The 18,688-nt window shown below is 33.0% G+C and overlaps 1 protein-coding gene across 3 annotated transcripts; it reads left to right on the forward strand.

Annotated features, from left to right (window-relative positions):
- The first annotated feature begins 8,805 nt into the window (after window positions 1–8,805).
- Window positions 8,806–17,934, forward strand: LOC110625932 (E3 SUMO-protein ligase SIZ1). 3 transcript variants are annotated; one of them, XR_002489636.2, is made up of 17 exons: window positions 8,807–9,222; window positions 10,097–10,177; window positions 10,529–10,571; window positions 11,469–11,541; window positions 11,719–11,881; window positions 12,055–12,185; window positions 12,551–12,619; window positions 13,015–13,102; window positions 13,182–13,257; window positions 13,422–13,495; window positions 13,739–13,846; window positions 14,033–14,191; window positions 15,068–15,172; window positions 15,257–15,337; window positions 15,422–16,625; window positions 16,829–17,190; window positions 17,267–17,934. XR_002489636.2 is itself a non-coding variant. In XM_021771641.2 (16 exons), the coding sequence occupies exons 1-16, from the start codon at window positions 9,199–9,201 to the stop codon at window positions 16,966–16,968; spliced, it is 2,619 nt and encodes an 872-aa protein (XP_021627333.1). In that variant the 5' UTR covers window positions 8,806–9,198; the 3' UTR covers window positions 16,969–17,934. The 3 variants fall into 3 exon arrangements, 2 of the variants coding, with proteins under 2 accessions (XP_021627333.1, XP_043817669.1); XM_021771641.2 differs by having other exon boundaries at window positions 8,806–9,222; window positions 16,829–17,934; XM_043961734.1 differs by lacking the exons at window positions 8,807–9,222; window positions 10,529–10,571 and having other exon boundaries at window positions 10,106–10,177; window positions 16,829–17,934.
- Window positions 17,935–18,688: the final 754 nt, after the last annotated feature.

The following is an 18,688-nucleotide window of genomic DNA, read 5'->3' on the forward strand; positions in this document are numbered from 1 at the left end:
TATTATTTCAAAAATTATATAATTTATAATATTAAGGCAATAAAAATTGCTTGTATTTATACTTTTTTTTAATCTTATTTTATATTAAAGTATATGGATTCTTATAACTAATTAGATTTAATAATATAAATTTAATTATAAAATATAAATAAAGAAATAAATGCTAATTAATATTATTAAAATAAATTATTAAATTATCAATGAAAAGCACCAACAAAGCCAAGCTGAATTTAGCATATTTAGCGTCATTACTTACCATTTATGGTATATATTTTATCCACTCAAATTAATATTCTTTTATGTAATGCTATGTGCCAACTCTGTCTCTCGTGGCAATACTAAATATGAGAAAAAAAATACTAAAAAATATTACTCAATATATATATTAGATATACATTATTTATTCAATAATATTAATATTAAAACATTATAAGTTAATAAAGTAAAATAAATAAATTTATTAAAACACTACATAGGATTTATTTTTTAAAACAGATTTATAACGGATAAAAAATATAGTTAAAATTATAATTTTATTGAATATAAAATAAAATATTTATTAAAATATATTATATATAATAAATAATTTGATTTTTTTATTTACAACAATTTTTTTATTTATTAGAATTATTTTATAATTCTAGAATGTATTAGTGGCATTCATGTCATGCAAACTGGGTTTGATGAAAATTGATTTACAAGTGCTTTATTCCTTTTGTTAATTAATTGGAATCTAATTCTTTAACAGATAATATTATAGTAATATGGAAATATGTTCTTAAATGCTGTTAATAAATACTTAATTTTATTGTATTTAAGGTTAATTATATAATACCTTTGCAATAAATAAAAAATTACTGTAGAGATAGAGACAATTATTATTATTTTAAAATCTTAATTACATTCATTAAAATTTTTTAATAAAAATTTATACATAAAAGAATACGATAGTATAAATAACAAATAACACACAAATAGAATACGATAGTATAAATAACAAATAACACAAATAAAATTATTACGTGTGATTTAAAATTATTCTTTTCATATCATAAATATATTTATTAATTTTTTTTATGTTACATAAGATTCGCTTAAAATACACAGTAGACTATCACCATAATATAGAGTCACATAGTCAATATTTGATAAATTTATATGTGATCTCACCCACAGAAAAGAAGATTCGGACGTTTCAAGATAGATAGGTCTCATATCAGACAGACTCGCCCTCTCAACTTTAGGTTGAGGTTCCATAAAAAAATTATCGTTAACAGTTACAATCCAACAGATCCTTTTACGCCTGTGATCACAGAATTTTCGATCAATTAATTAATGAAAATCCATTACCAACGAGTCTGCCACATCATCATCGGATTATCAGTAAATACTATATTTATCATTGTTTTCTTACAATATAAAAGAGGAACAATCATAGAGGCAAAAGTATGCTATTCTCAAACACAAATACTCTCAAATTCTATATTTGTTTTATTCTCCAGATTACTGACTTGAGCATCAGAGTGGCTGCCGTAGGCACCCACCACCTCACTTTCTCTGCCTTGCAGAATTAGCCAATCACAACATAGTTTCATTTCGGCCACGTTATCAATTTAGTCTATACAACATCATTTAATTTTCTTTGTCAGGAAATCCATTGAATCATTTCTATTCATTAGGATTAAAGCCCAGTCTCTTATTCCATTTCTCTTAGAAAGAAATCTCTCTTTTCTTTCTCTCAAAATGGCCGATAATTCATGAGCTGCTGCTAAGGTTGCTACCGACGATGATGCTATCATTTCTTTTACTCTTGGCAGTGGACAAAACATACCTCCTATGGTCAATGAAGCAGATCCCAACAATTTAAGCATTGAGAAAATGCCCCAGTATGTCTAAAGGTTGCAAGTTACTTTCAAGCAATACGAAATTCGGGAAGAGGCATCACTCATGACTCTCAGGAGAAGGAGGAAGCCCCCGTAGATATCTCAATGACTCGAACAGGGGTATTCCAAACACAGTCCAAAGGGAAGGACAAGTCCGAAGAAGAGGAGTCATCAGATGATATTCCCAAGGATGTTGGTTGGAAGTGGGTACGAGCTACTTAAAGGTGTTAGGAAGGATGTGAAGAGGATAAAAGAACGATTCAAAAGTAAAGCCAAAAGTCAGAGAAGCAAAGGTATGAGAGAGACCACAAAAGTTATCCGGTCTCCCAATGAAGGAATAGTTTAGGTAAGTATAAGAGATATACCCCATTGAACGATTCATGAACACATATTCTAATATGAATTAGAAAATACGACAAGAAGATCAGGTGGCCTCTCAAACTCAACCCTAATAAAGCTGAAAAACGAGACTGGACTAGGTATTATCATTTTCATGAAGACCACGAATATATAACGGAAGAGCATCGACAATTGAAAGACAATATCAAAAGGTTAATAGGGAACGATATACTTCGGAAGTTCATCATAAATAGTAGATAGGAGGCCCGAGCTTGAGGTAATAATTTTCGAAACCACCCCTGACAGTGAACCTGTGGGGGTTATTCATGTGATTGTAAGAGGACCGAGTGTTAATAGAGGTGACACTAAGGAGAATGCCATAGATGTCCAGCTCCTGGGCTAAACTTCGAATTTTGAAATTGGTCAAGTCAGATGATTGAGCCTTTTATTTTATTTTTAAAAAATATTTGTGATTTATGAAAATATTATAAAATTAGGATGCATTCTCAAGCTTCTTTTTTTTATAGAAAAATTAGAAACGTTGGATGAATAAAAGTATGGAGACAAGGCCATCCGGGCATGGGTCGCTCTAGGCGTTGGTCTGTTGAAATAAATATTCATAAAAGGCCACAAAGCCATTCAAGAATGGGTCTCGCATATAATATAGACGTTGAACCGCGGAAATAAACATTCATAAAAGGCCACAAGGCTATCCGAGTATAGGTCCCAAATAATATGACATTTGATGCTAGAACGTAAGGCGAGTATACGCCAAGCTGACCTACAGGGTGTTAATTCTGCTTCACGAGAAGTTTATAAGGCATTTAATGGTAGACCACAAGGCGAGTATACGCCAGGCCGACCAACTGAATTTTAGTCCCACTTCACGAGAAGTTTCTAAGCAATTTGATATCATGTTGCAAGGTAGGTATAAGCCAGGCCGACCAATCGGATGTTAATCCCGTTTCACGAGAAGGTTCTAAAGCATTTGATACTGGGCTGAAAGGCGAGTATATGCCAGACTGCAAGGCGGGTATATGCCAGACTAACTAACCGAGTGTTAGTCTTGCTTCACGAGCAATTTTTAAGGCATTTGATGCCAAGCCGCAAGGCGAGTATATGTCAGGTCGACCAACCGGGTATTAGTCCCGCTTCACGAGAAGTTTCTAAGGCATTTGATGTCATGCCGTAAGGCAGGTATATGCCAGGCCATGCGACCGAGAGCGTCGATCCCATCTCACAAAAAGAGAATCACAGGCATGTATTGCTGCTTTTACAATCACTTCTGAAAATCTAAAACTTTTTCAAAATAAGAAGGCCCATTGTAGGCAGTGAGACTTTTTGACGATCGATGAAGGTAGGACAGGCTGCCAAGTGGGAAAATGAAATTTGCAAGAAGCTCGCAAGGGCTATAAAAATGCCTAGAAGTTTGTCAGGGCTAGAAAATGCCCAGAAACTCGATAAGGCTGGAAAAGACCAAGGAGCTCGCAAGGGCTAAAAAAATGGTTGGGAGCTCATAAGGGCTAGAAAAATGCCTGGAAGTTTATTGGAGTTGGAAAATACTCAAAAGCTTGATAGGGTTGAAAAAGGCAAGGAGCTTGCAAGGGCTAAAAAATGCCAAAAAATTGTCAGGGCTAGAAAAATGCCCTGAAATTTGTTAGGAATGTAAAAGGCCAAGGAGCTCGTTAGGGCTAGAAAATGCCCGGATGTTTATCAAGGTTGTAAAAAGCCAAGGAGCTCGTCAAGACTGAGAAAATGCTCTGAAGCTCGTCAGGAATGGAAAAATACACGTAAGTTCATCAGGATTGTAAAAGACCAGGAAACCCATAAGAGTTGTAAAAAGCCAGGGAGCTCGCAAAGGCTAGAGAATCTTTGAAAACTCGTCAGGGTTGATCGGGACAAGAACATACCAGGAAGCTCGATGAGGCTGAAAAAGGCCAAGGGGCTCGTAAGGGCTAGAAGGTGCCCAGATGATTCCAGGGCTAGAGAGAGCCTGAAAGCTCGTCAAGGCATTACTATATCACTCGGATCAATTTTTGCCAGACAAAATCTTAGACCTGACTGACAGGGCAAATAAGAAAAAAGCAAAGACATCATGCGCTTAATCCGGACAAACAAGCCACATAGCCCAGATCATGAAGAAAAATGTCACATTCGAATTTAAAGAATCAAAGACCAGCGGGGAGATCTCTGATGCTATATAAGGCTCGCCCACAGTAGGCAGTGAGCTGTCACTATAAAACAGAGCCACGTAACTAGGATCTAATAAACTTATACGCGGTCCCATCCATAAAAAAAAGACCCGGGTGCTTCAAGACAGGCCAACCTTGGGTCAGATAGACTCAAACTCTTAATTTCAGGGTGAGACTCCATAAAAAAATTACCATTAATAGCTACAGTAATTACACACTAATATATAATGAAATGAGAGAAATTAATAAGATGTTAATCTCGTATATTTTATAATTTTTAATAAATGTATTAAAAAATTTCAAACAAATATTTTTTTCTATAAAAAAATACTTGATAGTTTAAATTTGAAAATTTTTAAATAAATTATTAAAATTTATTATAATAATAAATAATTACTTGGTAATTAAATTGCAATTTAAATGTATTAGAACTCATTTTTTACCTTTATAAAATACTGTATTATAAAAAAAAACTTTTAGTAGCTTCTAAAATTATAAATTTAGAGAGTTGTTTAGAAACAGTAAACGGGACAAAACGACTCTTCATTTTCAGTTATATACTTATTTTTATTTTCTTATAATTTTATTTTTTTGTTAAAAAATTTATATTATGTACATAAATATAATTTTTTTTATCAATGAAAAATACATTTCATTTTATTTCATAATTTTATTGAAATTTAATGAAAGAGATGACATTCTTAATTTTTATTTAAGTGTTCATTATATTACGTCGAATAAAAAGTATTTGTATAGAAAATTAAAAATTATATAAATATTAATGTATTTATAATTAAGAATTACTGTAAAATTTGTATATTTAATTTTATAATAAATGATATTTAATAATTATAAAATTAATTTATTTAATATTTATAGTAATTTTTTATTATAATCTTTATTTAAAGTAAAATTGTGATAAACTTAAAATTATAAGATCTTTTTTAGTATTGTCTTCTTATTTTATTAAAAGCAAATTATAAAAAATTATTATATAATTTTTTAAATAATATATTTTAAATTTAATTTATAATAAAAAGCATATAAATACTTCACACCGTTAATAAAGTGTTGTGGCTTATCAGTAATACTGTTAAAACATACCACATCCGCATGCAATATTTAATTAACAACAATTCTTAATTAAGTGAATTATATTTTTAATTTTTAAAGTTTAAAAACATATAATTTAGGCATATATTTTTAAATTTAATTATAATATTTTATTTTATTATTAATATATTATTTTTAATTATTTATTCTTATATTTTTATAAATTGATGATTAAATATTATAATTATTTATCCATAAATATTTATATTACATCATATGTTTGAAATAGAAATCATAAAATAAAATTTAAATGAAGAATCTTTGAATTACATGCTGAAAACTCTCTTTTTTCTAAATTTTTTCTTTTCAATGATTTTTTTAGTATAATAAAAAAATAATAATAATTTTTTTTATCTAATTTTATTTTTTTTCATATTTAAGATTTAAGATTTAATAATTTATAAATATAAAAGATATTTAGAAACTAATTTATAAAAATATAATAATTACTTTAATGAAAATATAAAATGAAGCGAAAAGACTATTTTACTAATTATTTGATAAAATAAAAATATATAAATATATAAATTTTGTTAAATATAAAAAATTAAATTATAGTTTATTAATAATATTTAACTGTGCTAAAAGAAAAGAAATAAGCTTTACTAATAGCCATACAATTTATTTTGTGTAAATTGAATCAGAAGACATTAGAAAGAATAATTTTTGGACCCATTTTTCACTTGACTCAAAATGGTTACCAGTTATTTAATAATTTCGTGCTAGGTATCATATACAATTCAATTTCCTTCAAATCTTTTGATGTGGGATGAATTTACGGCGCAAATCTGCAAGCAAGCAGCTGAAGCTGCTGACTATCACATTCGGTCCCGCTAAATTTTTGCGACGTACTCATCGCAACTGAATTCATTACAATTGCTAACTAGAACCGAACCCTCAGATATTGTGGTTCACTAGTACCTCGGGCGGCTCCACCTCATCTCTTACGGATAGCCCTTTCCTCGCAGGCCTATTAGTTCTGCATAATCTATCTGACACAGGGTGGCTCTGATACCAATTAAAACAGCCGGGCCAATTACAAAGTATTTTTTATAATTTTCCATTTCATTAAATATGTTTTATTTATATCTTTCATCCTTTATTTTATTTTTTATAGTTTATCCTTTAATCTAGCTTTATAATATTTATAATGTTTAAAATTTGTGTATAAAAATTAAGCAAAATAATTAAATATTTTTAATAAAAAATGTTAATAATCGACTGAAATATCTTTATAAATTTTTATTATCAATTAGAAAAAATAATATGAGAAATGAAAATTGCATTTAAAATAATATAGATCATGAGTATAGTTTAAAAATAATAATTAGTACTTATTAACTTTCTAAAGCAGCTATTGAAATCACTTAAAATAAGACAAAATTAATAATATTTTTATATTATTTTTGTAAAAAATCTCAAAAAGGTCGTCACGTAAAACACATGTAATATTTTTGAATTAATTTGTAGTGTCTACTTATATATATTCTTAGAAATGGCCATGCGTCGGTTTCGGTAAGGAACTGATGGTTAAATTTATTTTTTAAATTAAATTGAAATCGATCTGATCCAAAAATTTAAAATAGTTTATTTTTTTAATTATTTTAATTTAATTTTAGTCTAATTTTAAAGTAATTATAATTATAATTTTTTATAATTTCAGTTTTAATTTTAATTAAATTTAAATTATAAATTGTTAATTCAAAAACTTTAAATAATAAATAAATAAATAGTAGAAAATGTATCTATTTATATGATAAAAAATTGTATATAATATAAAAAATAATGTAAAAAATATTTTTACTAGATAGAAATAAATCTGAACTTCCATTTAAAAAAAAATAAATCTGAACTTAATTATTTGATAATTTAACTTTTTATATATTAAATAATTTTATAAAATAATTTATTTTAGAAAGAAAAAATTAAATCGAAATTGAATTAGATTATCGTTTTAAATCGATCGATTTCAATTCACAAGAGAAAAACTATAATCAGTCCTCTTAAATTAAAGTTTTGATCTGATTTAGAAATCAATTGACCAATTTAATTCTGAATTTAACATGACTAAACCGGATTTTGAACATATAGAGATGTAAACGGATAGAATATCTCCTTAAAATTAAACTATTAAAATCTGAATTTAATTTATATTAACAATATTTAAAATTATATTTTAAACTCGATTAAAAATTAATCTAAATTATTCAAACCATTTGAAATTCTATTATTATTATCAAATAAAATCCGAACAATTTAATTTTATATATTTTAATTAATAATTCATATAAAAAATATTTTTTCATTAATAATTTTCTTTTAAAAAATAATATTTTTAAAAGATATTTAATTTTTAAATAAAATATAAAAATTATAAAATATATTTTTTATATTAAATTAATTATTTATATAAATGAGTTCGAATAATAAATATTTTATAAATAAAATTTAAATTCGATTTAAATCTGTAACAAATATTATATTTCAAAATTCAATCATCTAAATTTAATTATAATTATTTAAATATTTTATTAAAATTTATTCGAATTGAATATTTAAAAATAATTGATCGGATTCTAATCGTTATATATGCTTTAATCCACAAAAATTAACATGTTAACATATTATTGTTATTATTATTGGAATAATATATATTCAAAATTATTTGAAGACTTGACCCAATAAGTTTAACTTTCGCAGCCTCCATGTAACACCACGGATTTTTTAAATTAAAAGAAATTTTTTAGAAGAATATTATTTTAATTTTTAAGAAAAGTAGTAGTCCATAAAAAATTGTTTTGTATTTAATTTTTTTAACCATAAAATATATTAAATTTATTTTGTAATATATTAATATTAACGATAATATTAAAAAACTCAAACTTTGATGGCACCCATAAATTATTTAAATAATGCACATTATTAGCATAAACTCACATTCATGGTTTCAATCCATTTTCAGGGCAGGATATGAATCATCAGTGAGATGTAATCAGCAAATCGCATGATCATCTCCATATCGACAGGTCTATTATCCAGTCAAGGATTCAAAACCGTTGGGTGGCTGACGTGGCGGAAAAAGAGCCGCTGAGAGGTTAAGCAAATCATAGAAGTAATCACACTCTAGAGAAATTTCGGACGCGAGGAAAGAAGAATAACGTAAGGACGTGCATCACAAAGCACACACGCAAATGTACTAGAACAAAACCCGGACGTGTTACCGTTTCGTAAACCGGATTTCATAATCGCCGATAGGTCCGGGACTTTTTGTAATTTGAGGATAGCTTCGTCTTGCTTTCTCTCTTTGGGTGAAAATAGGGAAAAAAAAACCGCTTTTGCAAGGAAACCACCACATCCAACAAAATTCGAGAGAGGACAAGAGAAGAGAAGAAGGCGTTCAGAACTCTGCAAACCCTAACCAATTCATCTCTTCTATTCTTTCTATTTGACGAGGGATTGTTTGTATTGGTACAGTGGTTGGCCGTTTGGTGATTTTTTGGTCATTTTTTTTTCTCTTTGTTTGGGAATAGTTTGATGCTTTTGTTGGAAAATTTGTGGATAGACCGATCGCAGTTTCCAGACTCTGCATGGCTGGTTTGGTTGGCTAATTGCGTAGTCGATGGTATGAAGTATTGATTTGGGTTCTGAATTTGGGTTTTGGAGGTCAAAATATGGATTTGGTAACTAGTTGCAAGGTATTTTACTTGTTTGGATAAATTTCTGTTCCATTGATTGTCCTAGTTGCTGTGCTTTTCGTGTTTATTAGCTGTGGTAGCTGAAGAAGCAGTTTAATTTGCTCAAGCACTCAAAATTTTTTCGCATACGCTTGTGAGAGACTGATATAAGATTAGTTTTAGTGGGTATACATTTTTATTTAGTTGCCCTAGTCTTAAGTGGCATCATTATTTGCTGATTACTTTTTTGAAGTTGCAATTGGTGTTGGCAATTCTATTGGAGGTGTATGATTACATGATTATCTTTTTGCTAGTGATTGAGCTTAGCAATCGGTACACTTAAAAGCCATTTGTTTTCCCCTTCTATTTTTCTCCTTTAGAATTATTAGGTTTACGGGCATTTCCATAGTTTAATGGTTCAAATGTGTTGCAAGTCTTTCTGCGTGCTTCTAGTTGCCTTAGGTAATCATAAGAAAGGAGATTGTTATTGTCGCTAACCCTCCAGAAGAAACTACTTCTTTTTTAATCAATTAGTGATTGTGGACATAGTTCATTCTTTATGATTAATTTCATCTATATATTTCAAAGCATTGTTTGAAAACCACACTAAGGTTGAAACATGCATTATTTCCAGTCGTCATTTTGAATTTGAGATGAAGGACTGTTACTTAAAAGATGCCTTTATGGGGTGATTGGGAAAATTATACTTATGTGAGTTACACTTGGCTCAAAAATTGGTTGTTTTGGAATTAAGATGTACCATGTGGTTCTGAAGTCTTTATCTTGGGTTTAGTTTTTCTCGTCACAGTTTCCCTCAATGAGGTGACTTTGTTTTTCATTTCCCCACTTCATGTTCTGTTTCTGAAGAGATTGTGAATTTCCTTTGCCATTGTAGGACAAATTGGCATATTTTAGGATAAAAGAGCTCAAGGATGTCCTGACACAGTTAGGTCTTTCGAAGCAGGGAAAGAAACAGGTAGATGCTTGCAACATTTCTTATGTTGTTCCTTTTTTCTAGCAAGTGTTTCAGATGTTTGAGTAGTACCATGTACTGGTAATGCTACCAGACACATTTAATCTTGGTGGATTGGTTGATTTATGCCCATTTATTGTTTTGCAGTTCACAAATTCTTCTTATGTTGTTCATTTTATGATTGCATGGTTCATGTCATGTACAGTCTCATGTTTCACAAGTCCAGCTTGTCTCTTACATATTGTGCTTGCTTGAAAATTCTTTTTGTTGCATTATTATTCATGAACTACATTTTGTTATGGCGCAGTTACTTCATTGTGACTTAGTGTGATTTTGCTGTAATTTAAAATGTAGGACCTGGTTGACCGTATACTTGCCGCTCTCTCAGATGAGCAAGGTAAACATTTCACTCTGACCTGTTTCTGTTTATGAGGTGTACAGATGTATTTAGTATGAGCTCAATCATTTGCTTATTGTCAAATATTAATTATATATGTATTAACAATATGAAACCCTTCATTTGGTTCTATTTTATTTCGTTGATTATTGTTTTTAGTGTTCTACAATCCCTGTGGTGAATGTCCATGCTCTATATCTTTGATTCTATTGAGTTTTATGCATCAAGTTTATAGGTGTGTGAAGTGAATTATTTTGTTTGTGCATAAAATAAATGCTGTTTTCATGTGCCGATGCCCTTATTATAGCAGTTGCAACTCATTGCACTATCAGGGCTATAGATGCTTATTACAATGGATTCTATGTTCAATCCCTGATGAAAAGAAATTTTTATCTCTCCAGTTGGGAAAACAAATTGGAATGCTTTTGGTGCCATAACTTATTAATATTTGTACACTCAATTCTATTTCAATAATGTTTTTTCGTTCTCTCGAAATTTGTGGAAGCCGGTGAAGTACAAACAAAGTTTGATTCTTTTATGTCGTCTACTTGTAATTTGAACTTAAAAAACTTGAGAAACAATTCTAATCTGTTTTTGCTTTCCTTGGTTAGCCTTCTTTAGTTTTGATCACAACATTTTAATTCTGTCTTGTCAAGCTTTCTGAGGAAGTGGACCTTCCCCATTTTTACCTCTTATGCTCTATGTTCTAGTTTTTTTGTCAGGTTTGTGGTAGTTTTCTCTCCTCTGTGATAGATTGTCTTTATGCAGTTGTTATACCTGAATTTTACTCTCTGTTTTTGTTCATTCATTTTATGTACCACACATCCATGAAAAATCATATATGCCCTATTGATCAACTTAAGATGATTTGAAGTGATTTGTAAATTTTATTTGCAGTTCCAAAGACATCAGTAAAGAAAAGTGCTGTTGGAAAGGAAGAGGTGGCGAAACTGGTTGATGACATCTACAGGTTCAGCATTACATGACATTACATTCCTGACTTGCAACACGATTTTTTTTTTATTCTGTCTTTTGTGGATAATATACTACAGTGTTTGCAATTTTCTTTTTGGCTATAAACTTGTTATATTTTAGCGTTTTTCACTTGTTCCCTCCATTGATATGCACCTTATGTTCTTGTTTTCAGAAAAATGCAGATTTCGGGGGCCACCGATCTAGCATCGAAGGGGCAGGGCGTTTTGGACAGCAGCAAAGCAATAACTAAAGGAGACGTGGATGATTCCTTTCACTTGGATACAAAAGTTCGCTGTCCATGTGGAAGTTCATTGGAGACAGAGTCAATGATTAAGGTTTGTATTACGTGCATAATTCTTTTGTCATGATATTTGTCATAACTAAGTCCAAGATTTTTAGCTAGGTTGATTGATTTGAGTGGAATTTGTTAACTTTTTCTCTACTACACATTCGCTTAGTTTAACCCTGAACCAATCGCTCATACCTAGTGGCCTTATTCTATTGGCAGTGCGAGGACCCCAGATGTCGTGTGTGGCAACACATTGGCTGTGTTATAATTCCTGAAAAACCCGCGGAGGGCAATCCACAAGTTCCTGATTTGTTTTACTGTGAGATCTGTCGACTTAGCCGTGCCGACCCGTATGTATCATCAATGCTTTCTGCTGTTATATTTATGGCTTTACTGATGGAATATAAGGTCCCTCCTCCTGTTGCTTCTCTGTCTCGATAACCTGGGTTTTGGGAGTTAAAATTGTTTGTATGTTACATCATATGTGCTGTTATAATTATTTTGCGACATCTATTGTTCTTGTGATTTTCCTGCAGTTATTTTATAGTCTGTATAAGTTTATGGGCCTGTTGTATTCCTTGGCTACTGCATACAATGCATTATATATCCACTTTGACATCTTTTTATCTGCTTTGTCATATGGCTATCATTTACTTTATCATTGATGCTGCACTATTTGCATCTTATGGAATCTTTTTTGTTCCTTAATTTACAGTTTTTGGGTTACTGTTGCCCATCCTCTTTATCCGGTGAAGTTGGCTACTTCGAATATTCCGACTGATGGGTGAGTGCATTTCTCATTTGACTTCTCAAGTTGTGAAAACTTGCTATTTTTTCTCTCTTAATTCTTTGAATTAAAATTTTAAACTGAAGTAGTGTTCTTTTATCAGATGATACTTGTTAATGTATATTTTTGGGACCACTTTTTTTGGATGGAACATGCATGTGTGCATGAATAAACACATTTAACCTATATTCCATGATGGCTACACCAGGTTTAGAGTTAGCATTAGTGTTTCTTTCTTTACTCTTAATTAAAAATGCAAAACCAGTTATCATTTATTTATGCTCAGGGCTAGTTGCCTAACCTTTAAAAAAAAATTAAGAAGGTGAAGGGCAGATCTTGTTACTGTTATCACTTGTATTTAATGTTATATTCTTTTGTCCTGGATTTTCCAGTTCAAACCCAGTGCAGAGTGTGGAGAAAACATTTCATCTTACAAGGGCAGACAAGGACTTATTGACAAAACAAGAATATGATGTTCAGGTTAAGTAGCGTACAACTTTCTTCATTCTATTTAATTGTAAGCGTACTGATGGTGGTTTTTGATGCTATTACCTTTTAGGCTTGGTGCATGCTTTTGAATGACAAGGTTCCATTTAGGATGCAGTGGCCACAGTATGCAGATCTACAGGTCAATGGTATGGTGGTCAGCTTTTTTGTTTCAATTATGACATGATATTATCATTTTTTTTGTCTTTAGTCCAATTAGTATTTTATTTATGTATTATTATTATTATTTTCTTGTGGAGATTCTTAGACTGCTTTTTGCTTGTCAGTTTATTTGATTGTGTGTGACCTGCAGGTGTGCCAGTTCGAGCTATTAACAGACCTGGTTCACAATTATTGGGGGCCAATGGTCGTGATGATGGTCCAATTGTGAGTTTTTATCCCTCTACATGCAGAGTTTTGACCATGGTGTTAATACCTTTTCTGTATCAAAATTTTATCTAATGGATGTGTGTCCGTGAGCTTTTTTCAAAAAAAAATATATATGTATGTATGTATGTATGTAGAGGTAGATATTGATATTATTGGAAATTTCTTTTTGGTCATAAATAGTTTGTTTTCTTTTTATTTTTTATCATCTTAGTTTACCCCCTTTTTTTTTTTGGTTATTAGATCACGCCATGTATAAAAGATGGGATAAATAAGATATCATTAACTGGATGTGATGCTCGTATCTTCTGTTTAGGAGTTAGAATTGTGAAACGACGAACTGTTCAACAGGTAACTATATATCTTCCTTACTGCCGTGTGTGTGTGTGTGTGTGTGTGTGTGTGTGTTGTGTTGTTATTGTTGTTTAATATTTCTCAATTGAATATGATGAACTACAGGAAAACTATATCTGTTTGCTTTTCCTGGCATTCAATTTACTCCTAAGTTTTTGTGTTATATTCTGGTTGATTGCATAGATACTCAACTTGATTCCAAGAGAGTCTGACGGTGAACATTTTGAAGATGCACTTGCTCGAGTTTGTCGTTGTGTTGGTGGTGGAGCTGCAGACAATGCTGATAGTGACAGTGACCTGGAAGTTGTTGCAGAGTCTTTTGCTGTTAATCTCCGGTGTCCTGTAAGTCGTACCGTTTACATGCTTCTATGTAATTTTGTGGTTTTGCAAAATGCTCTATGTAGAAGGGATATTAAATAAGTACTGTGGAAATTGCCAACTCTAGCCCTACATATTGCTGCATGACTAACAGTGGAGCCTAATTGTCCTGGACATACGTTTAGATGAATTCTGTAATGAGTGTTAATCTTTTTCTATTTAGTGGCTTGAATAGTGTTTTTCAAAGAAATAAGAGCCCTAGCATAGTGAGTTATTCAATACACAACTTGCACTTTCTTCTCTTGCGATTGCATGTGGGATCACAATTTTTAAGTGTATCCTGTATCTAATAGTTTGTCTTGTGCTTGGGCTTCCCTAGTTGGACTTTTTTTTTGGTTTGTTTTTTTCTTTTTTCCTTTTTTTTGGGTTGGGGGGGGGGGAGAGTGGCTCTGTCTTCCCTGTGCTTTTTGAAGGGGCTTGTCTCATGATTTGAATTTGTGGCCTCTAGGTCAAAGTGGACCCCGGTGGGGGTGGGGGTGGGGGGTGGGCAGCGGCTCTGTCTTCCCTTTGCTTTTTGAAGAGGCTTGTCCCATGATGTGAATTTGTGGCCTCCAGGTCAAAGTGGATGCAGTAGGGTATAGAATATAGAATGTTCATGTTTTCCATCTCTATGTTGACTTTGAAATTTGAATGAGTGAGCTCTGTTAAACTGGGAATTTTTTTTCCCAATAATTGGTTATGTTTCTGTTTCAAATAATTGAGTTGCAGTCTATTTCTTCTGTAGTGAGCTTTAAGTAGTTGGAAGTAGATGCAGATGTTTTAACATTGATTTTTTGTAATTAATATGATCAGTCAAGCGAGTTCTTTAGATATTGATTTCCATTGCTAACCCATGTGCAGATGAGTGGTTCAAGAATGAAGGTTGCTGGAAGATTTAAACCTTGTGCTCACATGGGGTGTTTTGATCTTGATGTTTTTGTGGAAATGAACCAGCGTTCTAGGAAGGCAAGTTACTGGCTACTGTCTTACTTTTATGAGGCTCTTTTGTAACTGTTTTGCATCTCTGAGTAAGCACTGGATAACATGCAGTGGCAGTGCCCCATTTGTCTCAAGAACTACTCATTGGAGAATGTTATCATTGATCCGTATTTCAATCGCATCACTTCTAAGGTAGTGCTTCCTGTTATGTCATCCCATCATTTATTGGTCGAGTTCTTGCCTATTATAATGTTTTTTATTCTGGCGGTGGTGCAGATGCTGCATTGTGGTGAAGATATAACAGAGATTGAGGTGAAGCCAGATGGCTCTTGGCGTGTGAAAACCAGAACTGAAGCTGAGCGCAGGGATGTTGGTGAACTTGCTCAGTGGCACTATCCTGATGGTTCTCCTTATGGGGGAGAGGTCAAAGCAAAAGTGGAAATGGATAAACAGATCAAGCAGGAAGGTACTTCAGAAGGTTATGCTGGTACTGGTTTGAAACTTGGAATCAGGAAGAACTGCAATGGCTTTTGGGAAGTCAGCAAACCAGAGGATGTGAATACCTCCTCTTCTGGTAGTAGATTACGAGAAAAGTTTGAAAACCATGAACAGAAAGTTATTCCTATGAGCAGTAGTGCCACTGGCAGTGGTCAGGATGGTGAAGATCCAAGTGTAAATCAGGATGGTGGTGGAAATTTTGATTTTACAAACAATGGGATAGAACTTGATTCATTGTCTCTAAATGTGGATTCGGCATATGGATTTGCTGACCGAAACTTTTCTGCTCCAGTAGGGGATGCAGAAGTTATTGTTCTTAGTGATTCTGATGATGACAATAATATTTTGATGACATCTGGAGCTGTCTACAAGAATAATCAAGCTGATGACGATGGGGCTGACTTTTCAATCCCCCCTCCTGGAACCTATCCTGAAGATCCTGCAGTTGGGAATGGTTTGGGCTTTCTAAATGCTGATGATGAATTTGGGATGCCCATGTCCCTCTGGCAAATGCCTCCTGGAAGCCAGACTGGCCCAGGGTTCCAGTTATTTAATTCAGATGGCTCAGATGCCTTAGTTGATTTGCAGCATGGTCCTATAAACTGTCCTATGTCAATGAATGGGTATACATTGGCTCCAGATACTGTCATGGGACCTGCTAGTCTAGTACCAGATTCTTCTATTGGTAGATCTGATGCCGACATGAATGATGGCTTGGTTGATAACCCATTAGCCTTTGGTGGTGAAGATCCCTCTCTTCAAATCTTTCTTCCAACTAGGCCTTCAAATGCATCAGGGCAGCCTGATTTGAGGGATCAAGCTGATGTGTCAAATGGTGTCCGTACAGAGGACTGGATCTCTCTAAGGCTTGGTGGTGGTGGAGCCACTGGCAGTCATGGTGATTCAGTTCCTGCAAATGGACTGAATTCTAGACAGCCGATGCCTCCAAGAGAAGGTGCAATGGAGTCTCTGGCTGATACTGGTTTGTTCCCTTTTTTATGATGCCTTGTAGTAGATTGATGATTTCAGATGCTATATCACTGCTGTCAGTTTATCAATCTGTTAGAAGCAGTCTAATAAGTAGTGTTTATCGGTTAACCTCATTCCATTACATCAGCGTGTACTTCTGCTATATTTTTGTGTAGCTATTGCAGTTATAAGTTCTGATTATTCCTGCTTCTGCAGCTTCTTTGCTTCTTGGTATGAATGATGGTAGATCTGAGAAGTCAAGTCGGCAAAGATCTGATAGCCCTTTCACGTTTCCTCGTCAAAAACGTTCTGTGAGGCCACGTTTATATCTTTCTATCGACTCAGACTCGGAGTAGTGAAGTGGACTTTTTTTGCCGAGACAACTGTTGCTTTCAATTAAACTTTTGGGGGACAAACATCTCCTGGGATGATTTGGTGATTAAGGAAAAATTTTTGGCATTTGGTTCCTAGACATGGAAGTCAGATGAGTTGTGAAGCGTATGTTTGGAACAATGTCACCAGGAAAACTGTCCTCTTAAAGTTGTGTTGGCAGCTGGAAGTCGTTTTTCTTTCAATTGGTGAGCTGTAGGCCTCATATACCCTTCTCAATTTTGTGCAGTATGACCTGGTTTCTGATGTTCTTTGTTCTATCAGGGGTTATTACAAGCACACTCTTTCTTCCATCTCGACACAGATCTATATCTGATGCTGGTAAATTGTACAGTAGATATGTCTGAAAATTGGAGTATTCCATTGGTGTTTAGCAAATCTTTGGATGTAGTGGAGAAGCCCTCAGTTTACAACACAAGTATCCAACTTTTTTCGGGTCTCTGTTTAATGATGAGAGCAAAGAGCTTGTAAATGTATTTCAGATTCAGTTATTTATAGGAAGAGTTTTAAGGCGTTCTCCTAAATGTGCGACTTCACAAGCCAATGGGTATTTTTGATCTTATTCTTGGTGTTCACAGCAGGGGCTCAACTGTTTTGCCTTAGACACCATTGAGCAGGGAACTAGCTTCGTCACCATGAAATCCAAGCTTTGCAAGCACGAGACCCCCTTCCCTTTCTCCCCTCTCGGCCTCCTCCTCCCTCTCTCTATCTCTCAGGTTTTATCAGAGCGTATGAAGGCAGTAATTTGATAGAAGCATACCCAATTGCCCATATCTGATAGCTTGCGATCTGCGTATATGTTTTTCTTTTTTTACTGATTTGTAAGAAATTTAAGCCATGGTATTGAGATGCTGGATTCTTTGGCATCCTACTGCGGTTTGTTGTAGTTGAAGATCCTGGGTGAATGTCAAGTTGAATTCATTCATAAGCAACTAGAGGCCCGACTAAATTCTTATTTTATATTATATCCTCACCCAACCCTTTTTGTGGTGGATTGTTGGTAGTGCCTGGAAGGATGAAAGTGATTTAGTTTGAGATTTAATGGAGCCTTGAGCGTGGGTAAAACTTGACTAGTGTTGTCTTTATATTAGTCCATTCATTTCTTAATAAGTGCTTTTTAACTAATTTTATTAGAATTAAGGTAATGCTTAGAATAAATTAATAGGGTTAATATTTTATGAAAATTCCTTTTATTATTAAAATGCCCTGTATAAAATATTAAAAATCGCACAATTAAATTGCATTGTCTAATTTTAATTTTTTTTTTATCATGCAAAGGCTATTGCTTGGGCCAAGAGAAACCAAAGGAGATACAAGCCCAAATGAAAAAGCCAAACCCAAATCCGGACAAAAAGCTAGCCTAACTCGCACCCATACCCCAACAGAGAGCTAGCCCAACTCGCATAATCCGTAAGCCCACAACCCAAACCCTTAGCTGACTGAAACTCAAACAACGCATCCGATTCACCGTCTCCACCACTATTGCCACCGTAGCTGGAGAAAAAAAAAAAAAACAGCTAGATCAGACTCGCACCCATACCCCAACAGAGAGCTAGCCCAACTCGCATAATCCGTAAGCCCACAACCCAAACCCTTAGCTGACTGAAACTCAAACAACGCATCCGATTCACCGTCTCCACCACTATTGCCACCGTAGCTGGAGAAAAAAAAAAAAAACAGCTAGAT

The sequence above is a fragment of the Manihot esculenta genome, chromosome 11 (assembly GCF_001659605.2).
Source record: "Manihot esculenta cultivar AM560-2 chromosome 11, M.esculenta_v8, whole genome shotgun sequence".
NCBI lineage: Eukaryota > Viridiplantae > Streptophyta > Magnoliopsida > Malpighiales > Euphorbiaceae > Manihot > Manihot esculenta.